Source organism: Morus notabilis, unplaced genomic scaffold (genome assembly GCF_000414095.1).
Source record: "Morus notabilis unplaced genomic scaffold, ASM41409v2 Scaffold518, whole genome shotgun sequence".
Classification (NCBI taxonomy): domain Eukaryota; kingdom Viridiplantae; phylum Streptophyta; class Magnoliopsida; order Rosales; family Moraceae; genus Morus; species Morus notabilis.
The window spans coordinates 1,346,722-1,373,267 of NW_010366577.1; the positions used below are offsets into that span (position 1 = coordinate 1,346,722).

Consider the following 26,546-nt stretch of genomic DNA (forward strand, 5'->3'; position numbering starts at 1 on the left):
TTCATCATGTCTCCAAAATACAAGGAATAGGATTCAGGATCTCTGAATCCGTACCGAGTAAATCAAAAGACACAAATCCATAAATAGGAGTCTGTTAAGAACTCAGGATTAAGATCATCATATATATGACCATCGGTAGACTCAATTAGAATTTCTATACTTAACGGAATTATTAGAAATTCATATTGTGTCTGTGTCCTTGTTCCACATAATCTCATTATGCGAAATACACTCATTCAATATCTCGTCATATATATTAACAGTGCGGATAACACCGTTACATTCTAAATGGGAATGACATGTATTAATTATGTTTTAATTAAAGATTCTGAACTTTAATTAAATTCATTATGAACATTGCTTTTTTATTATTATCCTTAAACATTATCCTCTCGTATATAACACTTATATACAGTGTTTAAGGTTACATAAATAATCATGGAATTTTCATTGATATTCACAAAATATTCATAAATATATGCACATAAAATAATGAATAAACTATTTTATTAAATAAATAATAAATATCCTATTACATCTCATGCTTCTAGGACACCATTCCCAACACCAACCCACCCCGCACCGCCCCAACCCAACCCGAACATTGTTGGGTTGTGAAATTTTTCTAACATCGTTGGGGCCAAATATGTGCAACCCGTACCCTTTGGGGCGGGAAAAAAAAAGTCCTACCCCGCACCAACCCAACCCATGAACAGCCCTACTCTCACTCTCCCTCTCTCTCTCTCTTTGTAATTCTTGTAAATTTTCTCTCTCCCTCTCTCCTTCTCTCTCTCTCCCTCTCTCCCTCTCTCTCTCTTCCTCTCTCTGTAATTCTTGTAAATTTTCTCTCTCTCTCTCTCTCTGATTCTTGTAAATTTTCTCTCTCTCTCTCTCCCTCTCTCCCTCTTCCTCTCTCCTTCTCTCCCTGTCACGCCCCCAAACCGGGGTTAGTGACGTGAAGGCTCATTTAGAAACTTAAACCTGTTTGAGAGAGAGATTAGCAAATATTTCAATTTCTTTCAAATTCAAAACATCCAGGTATTTCCAAACGAGCCCCTTTTCATTCAGGAGAAATTCAATTTCAAGAACGGTGGTGGAATTTTTAACCAAACCAGTTTAAAACCACGTCCCTGGTATCAAGTCAGGAATTTCCACAGGTGTTTAGCATACATGAATATAAACAAGAGTAAATGTGACATCAACCACAGTCTAGTAATATTTAAGTTTACAATCTATAATCTTTTATACATGCCTTGAAATAAAAGATAAGAGGAAAGACAACTCTTCACTTTTCGAGGTCAAGTCCACGTCACCGGTAGTAGCTACCTACTCCGCACTATTCATCGCGTCGCCTGGAGAGGTTTAATACATTTGAAAATAAGAAAGGTGAGCGAAAGACCCAGTAGGATATAATTTTATAAAGCATTTAAAATAAAGGTACTCACGGTCTGAAGATATACACCAGGAACCGATCATCCCTTTTTAGAAAAGGAAATACTCACAGTAGAAAATATATGTATAATGAAAGTGTGCAGCTCATCATACCACTAAACAAGAAGCGGTAAAAATGTCTGTCTATGAAAAGTACAAAGCTATAATTCCACTAAACAAGAAGTGGATCCGTACAGGTTTCGGGACCTGTCCCCAAGGATGTGATTCCCACATCCCGATCTCTGTGGCCACCATGCATTGTATCATTCCTTAAAATATTTCATTTTAAGAAATGATGCGCTTTGAAATCTCATTTCCAAAATCATTGGAAAACTTAATAGCATTCTCATGCTATTTCTTTAAAATCATTTTCTTTAATCATGTTTTGTTCTAAAACATTTTCATTGGCTAAAACCATTTAAAGTAAGGCTAACAAGGATATGGACAAGAATATCCTACATGTTGGATATCAAACCTGGTTTAGCTTTCCGTCCTCTTAGCCTCCGCTTTCCTTTGAGGCTCCAATTCCAATCGTGCCACTATCTTTCCCATCAAAATCAACAATTTAGAGTTTGACCCTTCTTATCAAACATTCTCGTTTAATTAGATGCAATTGTCTCATATTAGTGTGCCATAGTTCAAAATCAATGTTCATAAACAATTCTTAATTCAAATCATGATTCTTTGACAATGGAAATTTATTCTGGAGAATCGAATGGAAAACAAGGATTCATGTGGCTAATCCACTCATTTTGAGTTCTCAAATGAGGTTAGGTCAATCCCACATCGAATTTCGTGGTCAAAACAGGGTTTTAGGACTGTTTATGGTCAGTTTCAGTAGGAACCGGTCGACCGGTGATAGAGGAGTGTAACTCCACCGGTCAGCCGGTGGAGAGGTGACCGGTTGACTAGATTGGTCGACCTATGGAAGGGTGACCGGTCGATCGGACCGGTCAACCGGTGGGGAAGAATTCCAGGGCCAACAATGGCCGATTCACGAGTAAGAAAGCCAAAACTTGCAAATTTTAGGTCTGATTTCGACATATTCTCAAGGGAAATGTATAGATCCAGTTTCAAATCAACAAATGGGGTCCAAAGAATAAAAAACCCCCAATTTTCATCAAGGTTTCACCAAATCCCATTCAGATTCCATTCGAAAATAAAATTTAAACCAAAAATCACCAAACTCGACTAAAACGAGTTCCACAAAGCTAAATCCGAAAATCTAAAGTAAGTTTCAAAGAGTTTTACCTCGATCAAAGCTTTTATGTTAAAAATCTCTTAGAAATCTCCATTTTTGGTCTAAATCCAGCCCTTGGGAAGTAAAACTTTGAGAGAGAGAAGGAGAGATGAACGAGAGAGGAAGAGAGAAAGAAAGAGAGAGAGAGCTCGAGATAGAGAGAGAGTGTGTGAGGGAGAGAGGTCGGGAGATCAAGAGAGGGAGAGAGAGAGTAACGTGAGGAAGGGAAAGGAAAAAGAAATAAGGAAAAAGAAAAGGAGAAATAAAAGGAAAAGAAAATTGGGAAAAATATTAAGAAAAAATAAATAAAACAAATATGGGTGAAATTGGAAATACTAAGAATAAATTTAAAAGTTCATGATTAATTAAGAAAATCAATTTAGGCACACTAATAAACCACAATTATCATAATTAAACAAGTTTAATTTCAGAGGGCGTTACATTCAACCCTTTAAGAAATTTCGTCCCTGAAATTGAAAGTTACCTCACGATATGAACATATATGGATATCATTCCTGCATTGTCGTTTCCAATTCCCACGTTGCTTCCTCAAGGCCATGGTGTTGCCACAACACCTTCACCAATGGTATCTCACGTTGACGTAGGCTTTTCATCTTCCGGTCAAGAATATGTACGGGTGTTTCCTCGTAAGTCGTGTCATACTGGATCAGCACGTCATACCATTGCACAATGGCTTCTGGATCGGGTTGACACTTCTGAAGCATAGAAACATGGTACACATTGTGCACGTGAGACAATTCTGGAGGAAGTTCAAGGCGGTAAGCAACGACACCAACCCGTTGTGTGATCTGAAATGGCCCGATGTACATCGGCGCGAGTTTCCCTTTCACACCAAAACGAGTAACTCCTTTGCGCGGTGAGACTCTTAACAAGACAAAATCGCCCTCTGAGAACTCTAAGGGTCTACGCCTCCTGTCAGCATAACTCTTCTGATGACTCTGAGCCGTTAACAGTCGTTCTCGAACCACGGCTATTTTCGCATTATTCTCTTGGATAACATCCGGTCCAAGGGTCAGTCGATCTTCTGACACAAGCCAACAAACTGGCGATCTGCAAGGTCTGCCATACAACGCCTCGAATGGTCCCATCCTAATGCTACTCTGATAACTGTTGTTGTAGGCGAACTCAGCTAAATGAATATACTTCTTCCAGTTTCCACCAAAATCTAGAATGCAAGCACGAAGCATGTCCTCCAAAATCTGAATAACTCTCTCAGATTGTCCGTCGGTCTGAGGATGAAATGCGGTGCTGAAATTCAGTTCGGTTCCCATGGCTTCTTGGAAACTTCTCCAATATCTAGCGTTGAAACGAGTGTCACGATCCGATGTGATAGACAACGGAACTCCGTGAAGTTTGACAACGTGCTCCAGATACAACTCTGCTAGAACTTTCCTGAAATAAGTCGCACGAAAGGGAATGAAGTGTCCGGACTTCGTTAACCTATCCACAACGACGCATATGGCATCATGTCGATGTTCAGTCCTTGGCAATCCCATTAGAAAATCCATCGTAATGTGTTCCCACTTCCATCTAGGAACAGGAAGAGGCTGCAGTTACCCAGCAGGTTTCCGATGTTCAGCCTTGACTCGAAGACAAGTCGCACATTCTGACATGTATTGGCGAACATCATTCTTCATACCCCTCCACCAATACTGTCTTTTGAGGTCTTGATACATCTTGGTACTCCCAGGGTGAATAGCGAACCTCGATTTGTGAGCCTCGTGAAGAATTATCTTCTTTATCTCATCCACTTGAGGAACGGCAAGGCGATTCCTGAAGTAGAGCGTTCCATCTTCCCGAATATTCAATTCGTCCAGTTTTTCTCCATTCTAAACTCGAGTCCAAATTCCTTGAAGATGCGAATCCTGCCATTGGTTCTGCTTGCCTTGCTGTATAAGAATGGGCGTTGAAACCAAGTTGTACACCATAGCTTGGTTAGAATCCTCATAATACTGAAGATCATAGTCACCTACAATTTCACTCCGTTTCCAATCTTCCAATGCCAAAGATGCTAGAATTCCTGGAGTGTTTCTGCTGAGAGCGTCTGCTACCACGTTGGCTTTTCCAGGATGATCCTGCAAGGTGAAGTCATAATCCTCCATATATTCCATCCATCTTCTCTGTCTCAGATTTAAGTCCTTCTGAGTGAACAGATACTTTAGACTCTTATGATCGGAGAAGATTTGGAATTTTACTCCATAGAGGTAGCATCTCCATATTTTGAGAGCAAAAATCACAGCTGCTAACTCTAGATCATGCGTAGGGTAGTTCTGCTCATGTGGCTTCAGTTGACGAGATGCATAGGCCACAACATATCCATTTTGCATCAAAACACACCCAAGTCCTCATCTTGATGCATCAGAATACACCTCGTACGGCTCATCGCTATTAGGAATCGTCAGAATCGGTGTACTGGTTAGCCTAGTCCTCAGTTCTTGGAATGCATGTTCACAATCGGCATCCCCTTCAAACCTGACTTCCTTTTTAGTCAACCGAGTCATTGGAGCAGCAACACTCGAGAAATCCTTTACAAATCGTCGATAATACCCCGTAAGTCCTAGGAAGCTTCGAATTTCGGCTACGTTCTTCGGTCGTTCCCATTGTAGCACCGTTTCAATCTTTGCGGGATCCACTGAAATTCCTTGTCCAGATATAACATGTCCAAGGAACTTGACTTCTGTCAACCAAAAATCACATTTCTCCTTCTTTGCATAAAGATGGTGTTCTCGAAGAGTCTGGAGAACGATCCTCAGATGTTGTTCATACTCTTCCAAAGTCTTTGAATAAACCAGGATGTCGTCAATGAAGACTATCACAAACTGGTCTAAATATGGGCGGAAGACTCGATTCATCAAATCCATAAACGCGGCAGGAGCATTCGTCAATCCAAAAGGCATTACTAAGAACTCATAATGCCCATAGCGAGTCCTGAAAGCTGTTTTTAAAATATCATCTTCCCTAATCTTCAACTGATGATACCCGGATCTCAAGTCAATTTTTGAGTAATATCGTGATCCTCCCAGTTGATCGAACAACTCATCGATCCTCGACAATAGGTACTTGTTCTTCATGCTAACCCTATTCAACTGTCGGTAGTCTATGCACAACCGAAGGGATCCGTCGTGCTTTTTCACAAACAAGATAGGTGCACCCCAAGGGGAAGTGCTGTTCCTAATGAATCCCTTTTCTGTCAACTCTCCGAGCTGTTTTCTTAGCTCTTTCATCTCCGCAGGCGCCATTCAATACGGAGCAATTGAAATCAGAGTCGTTTCCGGAAGTAAGTCGATGCAAAACTCGATCTCCCGGTCAGGCGGTAAACCAGGCAACCCATCAGGAAATACATCCGCATATTCATCGACCACGGAGACCTCAACATTCTCCCCGGCGATACCGGATTCACCCTCTAATGCCGAAAGGAATGAGAAACAAGCTAAATTCCGCTGTCCTCCGACACTATGCCTCAGTAGTCTTTCTTCTGTAACTGGGTTAACACCTCCCTGATACGTTACTATCGTGCCAAAACCGGTAGTCAAGGTAACTCTCATACGGTGGCAATCAACAATCGCCTCATATCATGACAACCAATCCATTCCAAGCACCACATCAAACTGATTAATGGGAAGGATGATCAAATCTGCCTTTAATTTCTCACTTCCAATCGTGATCACACATGACCTACATATACTAGTCACCTCCACACGTCCCAATGGAGAACTTATAAACATTGAAGTCTCTAAGTCATCGGGTTTCAAACCCAAAATTTTCACAAAAGTAGTGGAAACAAAAGAGTGCGTAGCACCAGTGTCGAACAAAACTCGTGCAAAAGAGTGAGAGATAGGTACCATACCCTCAACGACTGGGTTTCTGGCATGAGCTCCAAAACTTCCTCCGGCCATGGTATGCATCTGCCCCGGTGCTTTTCCTTTTCCTCTCTCATTGTTGTTAGGTCTCTAGTTTCCAGGCCTATACTGTTGCTGCGTTGGGGTAGACTGTACTGATACGGAAGCTTGTGGTCAGAAATAAGAGTAGTTCGGCGGACGGAAGATCGGTGCAAGAGAAATTGGCATTTGGGCAGGCAACTGGGGCTGATAGAAAGGCGTGAACTGTGGAAGTCTATCTTGACTAGGAGCAACACCCCCTTGATTCTGCGGTGATTGCTGGGCCTGTTGGTTCATCTGTTGGCTCCTGATAGGACAGTTCCTCTTGATATGCCCTAGCTCCCTACAATGGTGGCACTTAAAGCTATAGGGTCCCCTCTTTCCACTTCCCGAAGAACCACTGCTACCACTAGGCACTACCCCACTACCTTGCCTTTGATCACGACTTTTTCTGTTATTCCTTTGAGGTCCTCTTGAAGTTTTCCCTGAAGCTGTTCGATCCTGGAGGAAGGCGATGTGCTATTGTTCAACAGAGATGGATGTTGCAACCAAGTCACTGTAGACTTGATGCCTTAAAGCTACCACTGATTTCCGGATCACACTCTTAAGACCTTTCTCGAACTTTAGGCATTTCATGCGCTCCGATTCAATCAAGGAAGGAGCAAAACGGGACAGTTCATTGAACCTAGCTTCGTATTCCCTCACTGTTATATCCCCTTGCTGTAGGCCCATGAATTCCATGGCCTTTTCATCTTGATAACTTTGGGGAAAGAATTGCTCATTAAAGAGCGCTTCGAATTGTTCCCAAGTCATTCCCTCTACATCATGCATTCGCCGGATATGCTTCCACCAAAGCTGCGAACTCCACCTAATACTCATTCGGTACTCTCATGGTACTTAGATGCTTAGACACCGATTCGAACCAATACTCGGCTTCCTGGGGTCCACCCGCGCTAGTGAATGCAGGAATTGAACTATGCTTGTACTCACGGAAGTAGTTCTGTTTTTTGTCCTCCGCAGGACGTTCATTTTGGGCTCTAGTAGCCATCCCCTGGAAGGCGGCGTACATGGCTTCCATGAATTGCTCATTCGGCATCGCCGGTGGATTAGGGTTTCTACGGCGCGGCGGCATTCTTTTATCTCAAAAGAAAGCTAGACTGTTTTAGTGGTTTTCTGATGTCATTCATGTATGCATAATTCCAAACCCTAAGGTTTTAAACTAAGGGCTCTGATACCAAGTCTTGTCACGTCCCTAAACCGGGGTTAGTGACGTGGAGACTCGTTTAGAAACTTAAACCTGTTTGAGAGAGAGATTAGCAAATATTTCAATTTCTTTCAAATCCAAAACATCCAGGTATTTCTAAACAAGCCCCTTTTCATTCAGGAGAAATTCAATTTCAAGAACGGTAGTGAAATTTCTAACCAAACCAGTTTAAAATCACATCTCTAGTATCAAGTCAGGAATTCCCACAGGTGTTTAGCATACATGAATATAAACAAGAGTAAATGTGACATCAACCATAGTCTAGTAATATTTAAGTTTACAATCTATAATCTTTTATACATGCCTTGAAATAAAAGATAAGAGTAAAGACAACTCTTCACTTTTCGAGGTCAAGTCCACGTCACCGGTAGTAACTACCTGCTCCGCACTACTCCTCGCGTCGCCTGGAGGGGTTTAATACATTTGAAAATAAGAAAGGTGAGCGAAAGACCCAGTAGGATATAATTTTATAAAGCATTTAAAATAAAGATACTCACGGTCTGAAGATATACACCAGGAACCGATCATCCCTTTTTAGAAAAGGAAATACTTACAGTATAAAATATCTGTATAATGAAAGTGTACAGCTCATCATACCACTAAACAAGAAGCGGTAAAAATGTCTATCTATGAAAAGTGCAGAGCCATAATTCCACTAAACAAGAAGTGGATCCGTACGAGTTTCGGGACCTGCCCCCAAGGATGCGATTCTCACATCCCGATCTCTGTGGCCACCATACATTGTATCATTCCTTAAAATATTTCATTTTAAAAAATGATGCGCTTTGAAATCTCATTTCCAAAATCATTGGAAAACTTAATAGCATTCTCATGCTATTTCTTTAAAATCATTTTCTTTAATCATGTTTTGTTCTAAAACATTTTCATTGGCTAAAACCATTTAAAGTAAGACTAACAAGGATATGGACAAGAATATGCTACTTGTTGGATATCAAACTTGGTTTAGCTTTCTGTCCTCCTAGTCTCCGCTTTCCTTTGAGGCTCCAATTCCAATCGTGCCACTATCTTTCCCATCAAAATCAACAATTTAGAGTTTGACCCTTCTCATCAAACATTCTCATTTAATTAGATGCAATTGACTCATATTAGTGTGCCATAGTTCAAAATCAATGTTCATAAACAATTCTTAATTCAAATCATGATTCTTTGACAATGGAAATTTATTCCAGAGAATCGAATGGAAAACAAGGATTCATGTGGCTAATCCACTAATTTTGAGTTCTCAAATAAGGTTAGGTCAATCCCACATCGAATTTCGTGGTCAAAACAGGGTTTTAGGACTATTTAGGGTCGGTTTCAGTGGGAACCGGTCGACCGGTGACAGAGGAGTGTAACACCGGTGGAGAGGTGACCGGTCGACCTATGGAAGGGTGACCGGTCGACCGGACCGGTTGACCGGTGGGGAAGAATTCCAGGGCCAACAATGGCCGATTCGCGAGGAATAAAGCCAAAACCTGAAATTTTGGGTCTGATTTCGACATATTCTCAAGGGAAATGTATAGATCCAGTTTCAAATCAACAAATGGGGTCTAAAGAATCAAAAACCCCCAATTTTTATCAAGGTTTCACCAAATCCCATTCGGATTCCATTTGAAAACAAAATTTAAACCAAAAATCACCAAACTCGACTAAAACGAGTTCCACAAAGCTAAATCTGAAAATTTAAAGTAAGTTTCAAAGAGTTTTACCTCGATCAAAGCTTTGATGTTAAAAATCTTTTAGAAATCTCTGTTTTTGGTTTAAATCCGGCCCTTGAGAAGGAAAACTTTGAGAGGGAGAGAGGGAGAGATGAACGGGAGAGGAAGAGAGAGAGAGAGAGAGAGAGAGAGAGAGAGAGAGCGCGAGAGAGGGAGAGAGAGTGTGAGGGAGAGAGCTCGGGAGATCAAGAGAGGGAGAGAGAGAGTAACGTGAGGAAGGGAAAGGAAAAAGAAATGAGGAAAAAGAAAAGGAGAAATAGAAGGAAAAGAAAATTGGGAAAAATATTAAGGAAAAATAAATAAAACAAATAGGGGTGAAATTGCAAATACTAAGAATAAATTTAAAAATTCATGATTAATTAAGAAAATTAATTTATGCACACTAATAAACCACAATTATCATAATTAAACAAGTTTAATTCCGGAGGGCGTTACACTCCCTCTCTCTCTCCCTCTCTTTCTCTCTATAATTCTTGTAAATTTTCTCTCTCCCTCTCTCTCTCCCTCCCCCTCTCTCTAATTCTTGTAAATTTTCTCTTTTTGTTAAATTATTAACAGAAAATGTCACGTCAAATACAAAAATTAACAAAAGAACTCTTTATGTTAAAATTTTTAACAAAATTAACATCTATTTGCACAAATAATAAGTGTTGTTAAATAGTTTGATAAATAATTACTCTTTTAACTTCTCATATAGTCTCGCGAAAGTACAAATTACACAGCGGCTGTCGTTTTTTCTATTATACCTAGCTTTCTCCTTAATTTGCTTGACCTAATAAACTTTGGGGATCATCAATGGTGGCCAACAACAATTGCATAAGTACGAATTTAATAAAATGGGTAACTTGCAAGAGTTATTGAAGTTCATGGGGAAAATGCTAAAACTAATACGGTATAGAAACAAAAGTCAACTCGAACTCAACCTATTTATTAATCGTGTTAATTGTGTCAAAACCCGCAAACTCTGCGGATTTTGAGTTTTGTCCTGATCTAAATTGCCACTCTTAATGCTATTGTTAGCTTAAATAGTACTAATCAAGGCAAGAGAGATTTTTATTAGGCAGGCTTGTTAATCGTTCATCAAAGACAGATGGCGGATAAGCTGCCTCATGATGCCATTCAGCTAAAGGGGTTTATCGATTGCAAATAGCTCTAGATATTCAACCGCAATTTCTAACAGCAAATAAAGATTGTCATATCAGACGGAATCCGTGTTGGTGTTTTGTTTCTTTGGTGTCTTGTCCATCAAAAAAATAAAATAAAATAAAAGGAAAAAGAGGAAAATATGTCAAGATTTGAGATGAATTAAAATTAATAGGTCAATAATTTACATAAATTAATAAATATGCCAAATTACTGTTTTTGTCCATAACTTGTCTGGTTATGAACCATAACTTGACAAATTTGTCAATAACTTATCTGGTTATGAACCATAACTTGACAAGTTATGGCCTATTAATTTCTATAACTAAAAACTGGCCTATATACTTTCTTAAGCTTTTCATATTGACATGTTTTCTACTATTTCCATAAAATAAAATTGTTTCACCTTCCGAAATAAAAGTTTTCTTTTTCTTTCTCAAGTTTTTCATCCAACATCGAGCAATCTTATAACTACAAGGCCGAATGGCCGATTATATATGCAGAAACGTGAATTCAATTCAACAGTTAATAGCACATACAGATTTCGATTATAATTCAGGCAACAATACCTGTCAAACAAATTTATTACCTATTTACTGTTTTTTTTTTTTTTTTTTTTTTTTTTTTTTTGAAAAGATTTCGATTATAATTCAGGCAACAATACCTGTCAAACAAATTTATTACCTATTTACTGTTTTTTTTTTTTTTTTTTTTTTTCTTTTAGTGAAACTCATGCAAAGGGAATACAACACAATGCACAAATTTAACCCAAAACCTTTGAACGCCAACCCGCAATAACATCCTCTGGTAGTGCACGTGTCTTAATAAATGAATCTTTTGAGAAAATTGTCTGCATAAAAGAAATTCAACTTCAACGTTATTAAAAACTCAGAACAATCCAACAAAAGGATATGATATACAGATATAGAGATTCATATGAACTTATATAAAAGCTTTTGACTTGACACTAGTATGGGATTAAACCAAGAGATGATCGCAAGGCCTTATATGATAAACATTGAGGTATATCATTCATACAAGTCAGAAGAACCATTTCAACAGTTGAGTTACTCGTAAGTAAAGCAGCAAACAAGAAATTCAAATCTCAAACATACGTTCCAACAAATTACAAGGTTGAGAACGAGGATTATTTTTGACGATGGATTCATACTTCGACTTCTAGGTCAAACTTCAAAGTAACAACAGAAACAACTAACATGCATCAAACATGCAAATTTGCTAGTAATGCTAATAGTGGGAATTTTTTCATGGGAGAAAGAGAAATTTTGCAAACCACAATTCTGGTTACGGAAAAGAGGAAACTGGAAAGACCAATATAAGTTATATTCATAAGCAATGGTAATGGGGTACACATCAATCATGAAAGATGGCTGAGCACATATTGACCATACCTGCATATAAGATTTCACGTATGGAAGGGAATCTGGAACTGACCAACTTTTATAATGCCCAAGAGCAATTTCTAGATGATACAACTTGGGTCCGAGTGACAAATCTACAGCAGAAACATCTTTCCCATTGACAAAAGGACCCTTCAAGAAAGAAAATAAAGTCAAAACAATGAAATTATTTGGAGGTGTTAACAAATTCATTTGCTTTATCTACGTGTGCTAATACAAGAACAGATCAAATCCAGAAGACGAAAAATACATATAAAGCTCCAGTATGAGCAGCACGAATGTAGTTCGGTATAAAGCGAAAAGGATTTAAGCAGTTTTTTCCATCTACTGGTAAAATATTGATGCAAATATTTTGAAGTTCACCCTCTTCACTATTCGGTATATGTTGATTTCTCTTAATTCTGGAGACATTATCCAAGAGTATATATATAAGTTTCAGTAAAATGAAGCATAAAAAAATTTATGGCCTTATAAGTTGATTGATTCCGAAGACATATCTAATTTTCAGCCGAGATTTTGCTGATAAAATCCAAATAGGAAAATTTTCAAATTGACACATTAGGGGACTGCCAGAGTCAAATAAGCATTCTTGGTGCATAATAAACATCATCGCAAGAAGGAATAACTTGCCGTTTCTTTCTAAATCGACAATGAATCTTATGAAAACCAGTTTTGACTAGGTAATGAAGATATAAATAAAAGGCAACTGACAGAATTCAGAGGTTATTGATAATCCTTTTCTCCATGTGAAGGAACCGAATATCTGGGAGACTAGAAAAAGGATAGATGCCTCACATTGTCTTTGAGATAATCATTGAAAGCACTTAGCTCGCGGAGTAATGCTTGCTCTGTTGCATCATTGGGGTCTTTGCTTTTAAGAAAGCCAATAACTGTTGAGAAGATCTTTGACCCGCTACAAAATAATAAACAAACAAATAAATCAATGGAACACCTTTCCCAAAAATATATTTCTTAGCAATTAGGAAATTTTTAAACGACTAGCCATAGATGCTTAAAATTTGCAGAGTACTACTATTTTTGCTCTGCTATAACAACCATGTTAATGGATTGCGTCAAGTAGTAGGAACTAAAGTCGCTGCACTGTATAACTCCTTAACATTAAGTTCTTCTTTTGCTGCTTGCATGAATTAGTAAAAGTTAAAGGTCAGAACATTATATAACCCTTAAACATAAAATCTAGAAAAGTTAATTGATGATTATGTCACATAGCTTTAGTAATGTGTTGATTGATGATTCTGTCGCTTCAACATGGTTGATGGAGATTATATGCTTTAATTTTACTATTTATTTCTCTCTCCTATTCTCCTTCTTTCTTATCATCCTATATTACTAACACATGTCTGTATACAAGGTAAAACGAATGCATCTTTTTCTGGACATGGAACATACACTGAAGCCTTCTCAGGTGGGGTGTCCAAAGGTGGCTCTGGGTACTTTTCTTCCAATGATTGCGTGATTACATCTGAATCTGCAATCCACTTCTCATCAAGTTTTATAACAGGAACTTTACCATCTGCATTGATCTTTAAAAACCTAGATACAAAAAACAAGAATTTGAAAAGAAACAATCAGGTAACAAACAAAACATTGCTTGTGAGAGAAACATGCAGAAGGCATGAAATTAGTGAACAACGAATCCAAAAAAAGGGCATCGAGTAGTCACCATTCTGGCTTGTTACCCAAGTCAACCAACTTTAGGTCATAAGGAAGATGCTTTTCCTCTAGAGTCAGCAATACCCTTTGGCAAAAGGGACCTATATCAGATAGAAAGAATAATGCTAAGTTCTTTAAAAATCGTGCCTGATAAGTCTCATTAACTTTAAAAAGTATCATAACCTCTTAAAACACAAATTTGTTTTTCAACTCAAACAGCAAACTCTAACTAGGGACTAGAAGCAGATGAACACAAATATGAGACCCATTCTATTATCAATAACACCTCTATGATTGAAAACTCATTTCATTCTTCCTTACTAGATTCTTAATCTTTCAATCCTCTTTACAATTTTTGACAACTTGTTTATGTAGTTAGCAAACCACTTTAACGTGTTATTATTTGTGGATTTTCATTAATCTTTTACTTTCCCCTCAATTTTGATCAATCCTCTGAAATTTTTTTTTTCCCCTGCATAAAGATAATCACATATGTAGCCCAAATTTCAGTAACCAATTACATATTTGCGTAATCTAATTAAAAAAATTTTAAAAGCCTAAATTATGAACTGCACTTACTAATGGGGTCAAAATAGAACAAATAAGACTACAACGCTTGTTTGAAACTTAAGTATAGAACAAAAATACACACACAAAAAAAAAAAAAAAAAAAAAAAAAAAAAAAAAAAAAATTTCATCAATTTTTTTTTCTCGAGAAGCAAACAGGACAAAAGACCGAAATTCTTCCCAACTTCACCACATTTTTTTTTTGTTTTACGAGAAACCAAAGGGAAAAGGAAAAAAGAGTTTGTTACCGTCAAAATTTCTCGAAACGCTTCCTTCGGTAGGAAAAAAATTTTATTTTATTTTTTCTCAAGAACCAAACAGAAAGAGAGAGTGAGAGTGAGAAGTATGGTCTTACAGTCGCCGAGCTTGTCGGGGAAAGTAACGGAAGCTTTGACCAAGACTTCCAAGGGAGTAGGAGTGGTAGAAGCAGACGACATTGAAACGGAAAGGCCTCTTCTACTTCTGCTTGTAGTGGTTCCACCATAGCCATAACCGTAACCATTGCTAGTACGTGTGGGTCTGAAGACGACGGCGTTTCGGAGGGGTAGGGGACGGAAGTGGTGTTTGATTGTGGAGGAGAGCGCTGAAGCCGTTGGTTGAAATTGAATTCTGGTGCTCGTCATCCTTTCTTTCAAAATTGTTGCAGGAAACGATCGTCTCTCTCTCTCTCTCTCTCTCTCTCTCTTTCTCTCTCCCTTCGGAACTCAGAAGAAGATGAGCTGATGATGAGCTGATGATGAGATTCTTTTCTTTACTACTGCTACTTCCACTAACACCATTTCAAACACGTGGCTCTCTTTTTAGTCAAGTTTTTAACTTTAAAAATTAACCGTTTTCCAACTCTATAATTTATGTTAGTACACAAAATTTTAATATTATTATAAAACAATAACTTACAAATTATAAAAATAATTTATAAATTATTAATAGTATAAAATAAATTTAACAGCACCGATAGAAATAAAATAATATTACATTTATTCAATTAAGTGCAAATAGAAAATTGTTAAAATTTATGTCCTTAAGAATAAATAGTTAATAAAAGAAGGGGTCATTTTATGCTGTTAATGACACTTTTTCTTAGCACCGTACCGGGAGATATGATAATTTATAAAATTTTACGTCAAAACTTATAAACTCAAACGATGAAATTATAAACTCAAATGATAATTTGTAAAAATTTAAATTTTATGATAAATCGTTCAGGTTTATAAATTTTAACGTAAAGTATAAATTATCGTAACTTTTATAACTTTATTATTTAAATTTATAAATTTTAACATAAAATTTCACAATTTATCGTATCTCCTTACTAAACATATTTCTCCTGGCAGTATAAAAGAATCCTAATATATCATGCTCACGAACACCGAGGAGATGTTTGATAAACGTTCATCAAGAAGGGGCAAGTTTTTTGGTTTTTTATTTTGTTTTTTTCACTTTTAAAATTTAAGGGTATTTTGTCCATTTTTTAAGTCAAAATTAATGTTGACTGAGAAATAGTATTAAATATAACGTGACGGTATATATTTAATAAGATAAAAAATTAAGAGTATATTTTTTAAATAAACTTAAAACATGGTGTAAAATGTTCAGTAACTCATTTATCATGTATATCGCCGAAGATGCTGAGAAGGATTGGAGGATACAAGGCATGCATTATGGTACTGTTTAAGATCTAGTAATTTTGGTCTTCAAGTGCACTTTGGTCAATGCTTAGCTTGTTCTAAAGGGTCCCTTTATGACTTGTGCATGTACGAGTCTAAATTTAGGTCTTGTTTATTTCACTTATTCAAATTTTTAATTTTAGGTTTCTACAGTTAAAAACACTCATAAAATTTTATATTTAACTTTTTTTGATACAATTAAAAACTCTTAGAAAATGCCACATCTTAACTCAAATTAAAAACTCAAATCCGCGAAGTGAACGAGACCTGTCCGTATTTTCTTATCTTTGTGGTTATTTCTACACTAATTATTTATTATGTCGTCTAAATTTTAGAAATCTACTGCATAATTAAAGACAAAATACTAAATATACTTAAATAATTTACAATGTATCAAAATTTTATTAAAAAGATAGCCATCGAAATAAAAAATATAGGACAGCAACTCTTGATTCGCCCATGCACTTAAGTTTAAGGGAAATAGTAGAGAATATGCCAATTTTAAAACCTTAAGGAAGCATATAGGTCAATTTTTAGTATTGAAAATTAATAGGCCATAATTTTTAAATTTCCAAATTTACCCTTTTTTTTCCTTTGTTTCTTTCGATCGTCTCTGTCTTTCTCTCTCTCTCTCTGTCGCAGATCTCTCTCTCTCTCTAGCTTCTCGCAGCTCTCTCTCTCTCGTAACTGCGCTCGGATTTTGTCTCTCATCGGTGGATCGTCGGTGGATCATCGGTTTTCCATTTGTTTGTCGGTGAATCGTCGGTGGATCAACAGGTTCGTCGGTCGGTAGTTCTTGTTCTCGTTTGGATTTGAGCAGCTGTTCCGGTGCTTTACCAGGTTCTAGTTTTTTTTGTTGTATTTTCGTTTTCATATTTTGCATTTTTTCGGTTTGTTTTCTTTCTTTGTCCGTTAATCCTTTGTTTTTTGCTGTTTTCCGGTCGATTTTTACGGAACAACATGTTTTGGCATTTTTCATTTCTATTTTTTTTTTTTGTAATTTCGTTTTTGTTGTAATTTCATTTTCCGGTCGATTCTTCGTTTTGCATTTTTTTTGGTTTGTTTTCAATTTGTTTCAGTCATGACAGTTTTTGTTATAACTTGTGCGGTTATGGAACATAACTAGATGAGTTATGGTCCATAATTGAGAGATTTTTTTATATAACTTGTCCGGTTATGTACTTTAACGTGACAGTGTTCCTGCAATATGTTTGTAGGCATGCAATCTGTTTCAGTCATTGTTGCTTATAGGGGAAAATGGAGTCTAGAAAATCAATATACAAATTTTGGTTTTCACTCAGTTTTTATTCCAGAGGATGCTTCTTTGAAGTTTTTACAGGAGTGTTTATGTGAGGAGCTGAATCTTGAGTTGTTTGGTTTTAATGCTGGTGTTCATTCTTTATTACTTTTTGTGGGAAGGAAGTTGAAGGACCTAATTAAAATTGTTTCGGACCTTAAGAGGGATGATGATGTTAAGTTGTTTTTAAACTTGGTTCGACACAGTAAGGAAGCTCTTGGATTCCCGTTGGTAATAGATTTTGTTAGTGGCTCCGTTAGTGCAGTGGGATCTATTTCTTCTTCATCTTGTTTTATTAGTTCAAGAGATGAGGCGTCATCTTCTAATGTTGATGGTTCCGTTTGTCAATTTGAAGATGATATTGATGTTGCGATGAATAATTTTTTGATTGAAGATTTGGATATTTCAAAGTTACCTATGTCGTTTGATGTGAATGTAGGCAATCAATTCATGAGCAAGTCGGTTCTCAAGAAATTCATGCATGTAATTGCTATTAGGAGGCATTTTGAATTTAAATCTGAAAGATCTAATAATTCATTTTATGTTTTGGTTTGTAAAAATAAGAGTTGTACTTGGAAGATGCGTGCTGCTAAGGTTTCAAATGGTAATGTTTGGGCAGTGAAGAAGTATATTAAGGAACATACTTGTTCACTTGATGTTGCTAGTGCTGAGCATCGTCAAGCAAATAGTCGTATTGTTTCAGAGTTTTTAAAGGGCGATTTTAGCATTGGGCATGCAGACCGTTTGCGTCCTAATGATTTGAGGTATATAATGCATGGTAAGCATGGTGTTGAGATTAGTTACTACAAAACGCGAATGGCTCGCCGATATGCGTTAGCATCAATGAGAGGAAGTGCAATGGAGTCGTATGCATCCATTCCTTTTCTGTGCAATATTTTCAAGGAGAGTAATCCTAATGATTTTTATTTTTATGTGTTATGCTTATGGTTTTGTCTATTTGTACAGTTTATGCATGATATAGTTATTAGTTACATAACATTTATATGTAACGTGGGTTATTTTAAATGTTTAATTCACTGACAAGAGTTTAATTTCTCCGTGACTAATAGTTATTTTAAATTTTTTTTTTGTTTTTTCTTTGTAGGATCTGTGACTTCTTATGAGCTTGACAATGATGGGCGGTTCAAGTATTTTTTTTTTGTGCTTGGGGGCTTCTATTCATGGTTGGCGCCATTGTAGGCCTGTGATCTCAATTGATGGCACTTTTTTGAAGAATGAGTTTTCTGGGACCTTGCTTCTCTCTGCAGTTTTAGATGCTGATAATCATATTTTTCCGCTTGGTTTTGCAATTGTTGATTCGGAGAATGACTCCTCGTGGGAATGGTTTTTTGAAAGGCTTAAGGAGGCCATCGGAACTCGTGAAGAGCTTGTTATTGTTTCTGACCGAAAGAGTAGTATCCCTAAAGCAGTTGAAAAGGTATTTCCAGATTCATCTCATGGATTTTGTATGTAGCATTTACTTAGAAATTTGAATTCAAATTTTAAAGGTGTGCATGTGGATGTTATATTCTATCGTTGTGCCAAGGCATACCGTAAGGAAGACTTTGGTTACTTCATGCATCAATTGGAGGCAGTTCGACCAGCTATTCAAAATTATTTGCTGCAAGTAGGAGTTGAAAAGTGGGCACATGCTCACTTTGAGAGGAAGAGATATGATGTCATGAAGACTAATATCTCTGAGTCGTTGAATAATGTCTTAGTGAATGCTAGGGAGTATCCTGTTGAAGCTTTAATTGAGCATTTCAGATCCCTTTTACAAAGATGGTTTTATGAGCGTCGTAATAAGGCGGATCAGACTTTTACATACTTGAGTAAACATGCAACTAAATACCTTCGTGATAGGGAAAAGATTGCACGTTGTTTATCTGTAAGTTGCTTTTCTTTCAATTATTTACTTTTTTTTTGTTTCATTATTTTGGTTATGTTTTTTATGTGATCTTTTTTGTGATTCTTTTGGTTTTTTTTTTTAAAGTTATTCTATTATTTTTTGAATGCTCTGTTTTCTTATCTTTTTGTCATATTTTCAGGTTCAACCCATTGATATCAATAAGTATTATGTTGTTGATGGTTTAGTTGGTGAGATGGTTGACTTGGTGGCAAGAACATGTAGTTGTCTTGTTTGGCAAGCTGATGAATTTTCATGTCCACATGTTATTGCATCGATTTGGAAAAGAAATCTTGATCCAGCATATTTTACTTCATACTATTACACCAACAATGCATTCAAAGCAACATATGATGCTGCAATCTATCATATTACTAATATATCAAAGTGGCAAATTTCAGAGGGCAGTGAGGTGGAGGTTGTTCTTCCTCCTGAGTTTAAACGTGGCGCTAGGAGGCCAAGGAAGCAAAGAATTCTTTCTAGTGGAGAATGAGAGAAGCAATCTGTGAAGTGTAGTCGATGCAAGCAAGTTGGCCACAATAGGAGGACTTGTCCAAACTATTGATATGAACTGATCATCATGGTCTAAGTTGATTTTTTGTCTTTATGTTATAAGTTGGAATTGAATGATTTGAAGGAAAAATATTCAAATTTTTTTAATAATAAAAGAAATCCTTGCATTTAATAGTTAAAAAAAACTGTGATTTATGGATTATTGTCTAATTTGATAGGTTTTTATGCATAACTTGTTAAGTTATGGACCATAACTTATGCTGTTATGGAGCATTACTTGACAGGTTATGGTCCATAATTTACAGATTTTTTATTCGGTTACCGTATCTTATATTTTTTTACTCGGGTTTTGTGCATAACTTGTAAAGTTATGGACCATAACTTGACAGGTTATGGTCCATAATTTACAGATTTTTTATTCGGTTATATTTTAAAAATCGTATCTTAGATTTTTTTTACTCGGTTTTTTGTACATAACTTGTAAAGTTATGGACCATAACTTGACAGGTTATGGTCCATAATTTACAGATTTTTTATTCGGTTACCGTATCTTATATTTTTTTACTCGGGTTTTGTGCATAACTTGTAAAGTTATGGACCATAAGTTGATAGGTTATGGTCCATAATTTACAGATTTTTTATTCGGTTACCGTATCTCAGATTTTTTTACTCGGGTTTTGTGCATAACTTGTAAAGTTATGGACCATAACTTGATAGGTTATGGTCCATAATTTACAGATTTTTTATTCGATTATATTTTAAAAACCGTATCTCATATTTTTTTACTTAGTTGTTGTGCATAACTTGTGCCTTCTGTTTTCTCTCTCTAAGACAGTTTTTTCTTTCCAAGATTTCTTTCTTTCCACCGGCGATCTCCTGCGATTTTTTAAGTTTTTGTTTCCGTTCTTTTTCGGCGATCTGTCTTTCTTCCCTCCGTCCGTCTACTGCGATTTCTTTCTCCTAGCTCTGCAACTCTATCTATCATCGCTGACAGTGTGCATTCTCTGACAGGTTTTTTTTTTGTATGAGTTTTTTTTTTCGCGTTCCTTTGGTTTTTTTTTTCTTTCTCTGATCTTGTGATTCTATATATTATTGTTTAAGATATGGTAAAAACACAAAGCAAGAGGAAGGACAATGTTTCTGTTTCTACTCCGAGTAAACGCTCAAGGGTTGTGAACAAGAAAATTGCTATGGAGAAAAAAAGTTCCAAAGAAGTTGCTCATCCTTCTCCCACTCGTAACACTTTGGAGGTATTTTGATTAATTTTTTCAACTTAGTTTATAGATTTTTGAATTTAGGATATGGAATTTGTTGTTGTTGTTTGGTTTTTTTTTTTTGTGTGTTTTGATCGTGTATTTTTAGGTTTATCCTCATATTATTTTTCTTCATTTTTTTTTCATTTTTACAGTCTTGGAAGTATCGTATTAATCCTGACAAGAGATTTTGAGGCCAGGTTAATATAACATCCTCTTTTGCTGTTATAGAGGAATTAAACAAAAAGTTTTCTGAAAGTCAGAAAGATTTGTTCAGAAGAACAATTTTTGGTCGGTTTTTGGATTTGGTAAAGTACAGTAACCAGTGTCAGCTGATACACGAGTTACTGTTTCATGTGGTTCACAATCCAAATACAAATGAGCTATGGTTCAAGTTTTGTGATTCTTTTACTAAGTTTTCTGTTGACGAGTTTGCATTAATTTCTGGTTTAAAGTGCCCAGGACATGTAAACTTCTCAAGTTATGTAAATTCATCTGATTTTTCTAGACATACCAAATATTTCAAAGATCATTGTACAGGGCTTGTAAAGAGGGCTACTATTAAGAACTGTTTTGAGTCTGTTCATTTTGATAGTGATGATGAAGCTGTCAAAATGGGTTTGTTATATTTTGTGTCACTTTTTCTTTTAGCTAAGCCCCAGGACGTGGAGGTTGATGATGATTTGATTAGAATTGTTGATAGCCCTAACTTTAACGATTTTCCTTGGGGTAGATTGTCTTTTAATTTACTTTTTGCAAGTCTGAAATCTGGTATTAAGACTTTGTACAAGCACGATGATAAGGTTCTATTTCGAAATGAGAAGAGACGCGTAGATGGATATAAGATCAACGGTTTGGCCTTTACTTTTCAAGTTTGGGCTTATGAATGTCTACCACACCTTGGTGGCATTTGTGCACTAGAAAAGTTAATTGATAAGCCTATTCCCTGAATTTTCAAATGGTCAACGGATGAAAATTATTCGAAGAAGCCATTTGATGTGTTGAACAACAAAATTGGCCAGGTTAGACTTCTGTTTTGGTAGTTTTTTTATAGTAAATTTTCATGTTTGAATGTTTTTATTAATATCTGTTGCTTATTTTTTGTTTTAATGTTTTTATTTTTTATTTTCAGTTCTCTTATTTTTCAATGGAACCAATTGAATCAGAGCGTCTCTACAATTATCTTGACGGTTTTTTTCAGAAGTCGGCAAAGGATGTTCTGGCTTCTAGTAGCTGTGATTTGAAGGAGGACGATAAAGATTTTGAAACTGTCTCTCCTCCATTTATCCCTCCTCCAAAAAATCAGGTTTGTTTAGTTTTGTTTTTGTTCATTTTTCAATTTACAATTGGAACTGTAAGGTTGTTTTCTGAAAATCAAGTTATGTGAAAATGAGGTTTTGTTTTGACATGTTATCCTCCATAACGTGTCAGGTTATGGTCCATTAACTTTTCTGGTTATGAACCATAACTTGACAAGTTATTGTCCATAATTCAGATTTTTTTGTCCATAATTCACGGTTATTGTCCATAACTTGTCTGGTTATGAACCATAACTTGATGAGTTATTGTCCATAAATCAGAGTTTTTATCCATAAATTGACAGGTTTTTCACATAACTTGATTGGTTATGTTCCATAGCTTGATGTGTTGTGTTTGTCATTATGATTTGACTTTTTTCATTTTGTTATCTTTTGCATTTTTTAGGGTGCTTTTGATAATTCTGAAGTTTTGGCGCGCATTGCTTCCTTGGAGGCCAAAACTGATAGTTTGGTTGTTGAAGTTTCTTCCCTTCGAAGAGATTTCAAAGAACAAATTTTTTCTGCGATTCAATTGATTGGTGAAAAGTTTGACAATGCATTTTCTTCTAAGAAGAACAAGCAAACAGAGGAAGAACAAGCATTTGAAGAAAAAAAGGAAGAAGAAGAAGTTGAAGAAATAAAGGAAGAAGTAATTGAAGAAGCAGTTGCAGAGAAAGAAGATGACAAAGTGGATGTTTCTTCTGAAAAAATTGAAGATACAATTGCTTCAGTTTTGAGGGATCTTGTTCATGAAGCTGCCCAGGAAGGCGATAAATGTTCTTATCAAAGGATTATTTTGTATGATGAGGCAACAACATCACAAGAACCTATTAAATGTATAGATGAACGATTTTTATGTTTTTGTCCATTCTCTGAAATTGTTGACAGTGATGCATCAGAGGAGGACAAGGAAAGATTCCTATCATGGTATAAGAGTAATATGATCTCAAGAAAAGCGTGGGGACCGGCCAGCGATGCATATATGATAAAGCCTCCTTTTGATTTTAAAGTTGACACCGTTGATTCAAAACATTGGTTTCAAACTTTATGGACATCAAAGTGTTGGCTAACTGACTCGGTAAGATTCTTCCTTTTTTTTTAAATTTTATGCATGATTTTTTTTTTTATTTTGTAACAAATCTGATAATTTTTTTTTGTTTTGTTTTGATAGCATGTTGATGTAGCCACATATTAAATGCGAAAAAAGATGGTGTGTTACAAAAACAGGCTATACATTAGGTGTTTGGTTTTGGACTCACATTTTTACATGAGAATTAGTGGCTTATGGTGCTCTAAAAACCATAAGGATTTTGATTGGTCTCGTTTTGATTTCTCTTCACATAGTGCTCTTCAAGATTATGTGTTGGGAGATTATTTATTTTGTAGCTTGCCTTTTTGTGAGGTGGACATTATTCTTGTACCTATTTTTTTTTAGCGTAGGCAGCATTGGATTTTAGGTTATGTAGAGTTCAAAGATCATTGTATTAGGTTGTATGATTTTCTTTTTTCAAAGAGGATAGAGAAGCAAGTCCGTGCTTCTGTACAATCTTTGGCAGTCATTCTCCCCCACTTGCTGGAATCTGTTGGCTACTTTGAGTCTCATGCGAAAAAGTATTTCACAAGTCAATTTGATCGTCTTGAACCTTTTGAGATCATATTTGACGATTGTCCAAGACAAGAGAACGGGTTAGTTTTTTTTATCTTTAAATGTTTTGTTATTTTCCCTTCATTCATTTTTGCATTTATATTTGTTGTTTCTAATTGTTAGATTTTTGGTGGTTGTTTTTTGTAGTGGTGATTGTGGAATTTTTATGCTCAAGATGGCTGAGATATTAATGGAAGCCGGATCTGATGATTGTTTGAGAGAAGAAGGGGCTGGAACATTGTTCCGCAAGAAGATGACAGTTGAGTTGTTCAAGCATGGCTTGCGGAAGCAGCAATTGGGATATGAAAGTGATGATAACAGGGCTCCAAATGCCCCAAAAATGAATTTTATGACGCCAACAGATGCCATTGAGTGCAACTTGGATGATTATATGGATTAACTTATTGGTTTTCAGATTCGTTTTTTATTTCTAGTTGTGGTACATATTATATTGGTTTTTAACTTGTTGATGATTATATGGATTAACTTGTTGGTTTTCAGATTCGTGTTTTATGTCTAGTTGTGGTACATATTATATTGGTTTTTAATTTTAATTAGTAAACAAGTTTCAAGTTATTTTGCATATTTTTACAGGTAATTCTCGAACATAACTTGTCTGGTTATAACAAGTTATTAACCTAATTTAGAGTTTTTGTCTACAACTTGTACGGTTATACACAATAAGTTGAATGTTTATGATACATTATTGAAATTTTTTTCATAACTCGTCCAGATATGTATCATAATTTGACAGGTTATGGTGCAAATTTGACATTTTTTTACATAACTTGTCCAGTTATGCAACATAACTTGTCCGGTTATGCAGCATAACTTGTCTGGTTATGCAGCATAACTTGTCTGGTTATGCAGCATAACTTGTCAATTTTGACATGTTTTGTCCACAGCTTAGCATAACTTGTCAATTTTGACATGTTTTTGTATAGATTTTTTTATAACTCATCCGGATATGTATCATAATTTGACGGGTTATGGTGCAAATTTGACATGTTTTTACATAAATTGTCCAGTTATGCAGCATAACTTGACATGTGATTAGCATAACTTGAAGATAACTTGAACAAGTCAAAAGGTTATGATCATAATTCGATCATCATTACCCGACCATAACTTGATAGTGCAGCTGCACTTGTAATTTTCAGATTCAACAGCATGAAATTGATAAATCATGGGTTTACGTTCTTTATGATTCAATGGACAATCTCAAACATAATCTAAAATTCTTGTCAATGAATATTAACATTCAATGGATTGTAAGAATTAGTGTAAATCTCAAGTCATCATTTAAAATATAAGACTAGTCTTTAGAAACAGTAGTCATATCATCCAAAAGGTTGTATTCTAATATCATCCCATTTTTACGAGTCTGGGTCGTTAGAACTTTGGGTGCAGAGGATGAATGAAGGAATGCCAAGCTCTTCCATTTTTTCCCTCTGTTCCTTTGCACTTTTTCTTTTGTTTCTCTTCATTGATTTTTCTTCTTCCTCATTTTCTGTTTCTTCATAATCTTGTTCCTGCAATAATAAGTAAGGTTGTTTAGTATTAATATGGGTTTTTCTTTTTTTTCCTTTTTCAGCTCTGCAGATAATTCTTTTTCTCTGTCTTCCTGTTCATTGAGGTACAAATTAGTATATCATTAAGGAAACATTGCAAAAACAAAATCAACATTATTTTGCGTTGTTTCATTACCTCAGAGTCTGTGAGTGGATTGTTTTGTATTTGTTTGAGAAACAGAAGCACATCTTTTTGAATGGTTTTCATAATGTCCACAGAATTCACAACCATTGCCTTTATTTCTTTCAGATCCTCTTTCATGGCTGCTTGGTTGGCTTCAAAATGTTGTACTTTGTTAAGCAGATTAGTTAGATCAATTTCCATCTTGTCCAGTTTTCTTGATGCTACTGGTGGCATTTCACTTTGAACTTCATCGTCATTTATTTCTCTCAAAAAAACCATAACTTGACAGTGATTTATTTTCGACAATTTGAAAAATCTGACCTGCACTTGTAATTTTCAGATTCAAGAGATGACATAACTCAACATGGTTTGATCATAACTTGACCATAACTTGATTTTTGAAGCCTTAAATTTATTCAGCATGCTTACTATACGATAGGTTTCCAATAACATAATCTTTTCATTCAAAATTTCAATTCAAGAAAATCAATACTAACATACTCAAATGAATTCGTGGTTTTCCAGCTAGTGATTAACGGATTTACCTTTTTCTCATGTTACCTTCCCTGTTCTTCGATTTCTCGTCTAACGACACCGGTTGACCTAAGAGAGAGAATCGGTGGCGGACCTTCCCTGTTCTTCAGTTTCTGGGACTGGTGAAGGGATGAGAGAGAGAGAGATTCAGAGGGAATAGAGACAGATCGCGGATTAGAGACAGATCGCGTTATAGGGCCGGAGGGAAGAGAGAGTGATCGTAGGAGAGCGGCGGATGGAAGAAACAGTTCACCGGAGGGAAGAGAGAGTGATCGTGGGAGAGCGGCGGAGGGAAGAAACACTCGCCGGAGAGCACCGGAGGGAAGAGAGAGAAAGAGAGAGCAGAGGTCGGTGCGAAGAATTGAAAGAGAGAGGTGTTTT

The 26,546-nt window shown here is 36.1% G+C and overlaps 2 protein-coding genes across 2 annotated transcripts; one reads left to right on the forward strand and one right to left on the reverse strand.

Moving 5' to 3' along the window:
- Positions 1-11,373: 11,373 nt before the first annotated feature.
- LOC21409825 (glutathione S-transferase DHAR3, chloroplastic) lies at positions 11,374-15,112 on the reverse strand. Its single transcript, XM_024173859.1, has 6 exons — positions 14,713-15,112; positions 13,801-13,891; positions 13,527-13,670; positions 12,912-13,029; positions 12,108-12,248; positions 11,374-11,545 (listed from the first exon to the last, which is right to left on the reverse strand). Exons 1-6 carry the CDS (start codon positions 14,978-14,980, stop codon positions 11,459-11,461), a joined length of 849 nt encoding a protein of 282 aa, XP_024029627.1. The 5' UTR covers positions 14,981-15,112; the 3' UTR covers positions 11,374-11,458.
- Positions 15,113-17,243: 2,131 nt separating this feature from the next.
- Positions 17,244-19,720, forward strand: LOC112094009. Its single transcript, XM_024173838.1, has 5 exons — positions 17,244-18,228; positions 18,427-18,469; positions 18,522-18,759; positions 18,868-19,209; positions 19,370-19,720. Exons 1-5 carry the CDS (start codon positions 17,244-17,246, stop codon positions 19,718-19,720), a joined length of 1,959 nt encoding a protein of 652 aa, XP_024029606.1.
- The last annotated feature ends 6,826 nt before the right edge of the window (positions 19,721-26,546 follow it).

Excerpts from the sequence above, each read along its gene's own strand:
- LOC21409825 (XM_024173859.1), bottom strand. The coding sequence starts at position 14,980 with ATGACGAGCACCAGAATTCAATTTCAACCAACGGCTTCAGCGCTCTCC. Across the intron at positions 13,030-13,526 it reads CCACCTGAGAAGGCTTCAGT|CGGGTCAAAGATCTTCTCAA; the intron begins GTATGTTCCATG and ends ATTATTTTGTAG. Across the intron at positions 11,546-12,107 it reads ACGTGAAATCTTATATGCAG|ACAATTTTCTCAAAAGATTC; the intron begins GTATGGTCAATA and ends TCTTTTATGCAG.
- LOC112094009 (XM_024173838.1), top strand. The coding sequence starts at position 17,244 with ATGCAATCTGTTTCAGTCATTGTTGCTTATAGGGGAAAATGGAGTCTA. Across the intron at positions 18,229-18,426 it reads GTGCAATATTTTCAAGGAGA|GATCTGTGACTTCTTATGAG; the intron begins GTAATCCTAATG and ends TTTTCTTTGTAG. Across the intron at positions 18,760-18,867 it reads TCCCTAAAGCAGTTGAAAAG|GCATACCGTAAGGAAGACTT; the intron begins GTATTTCCAGAT and ends CGTTGTGCCAAG.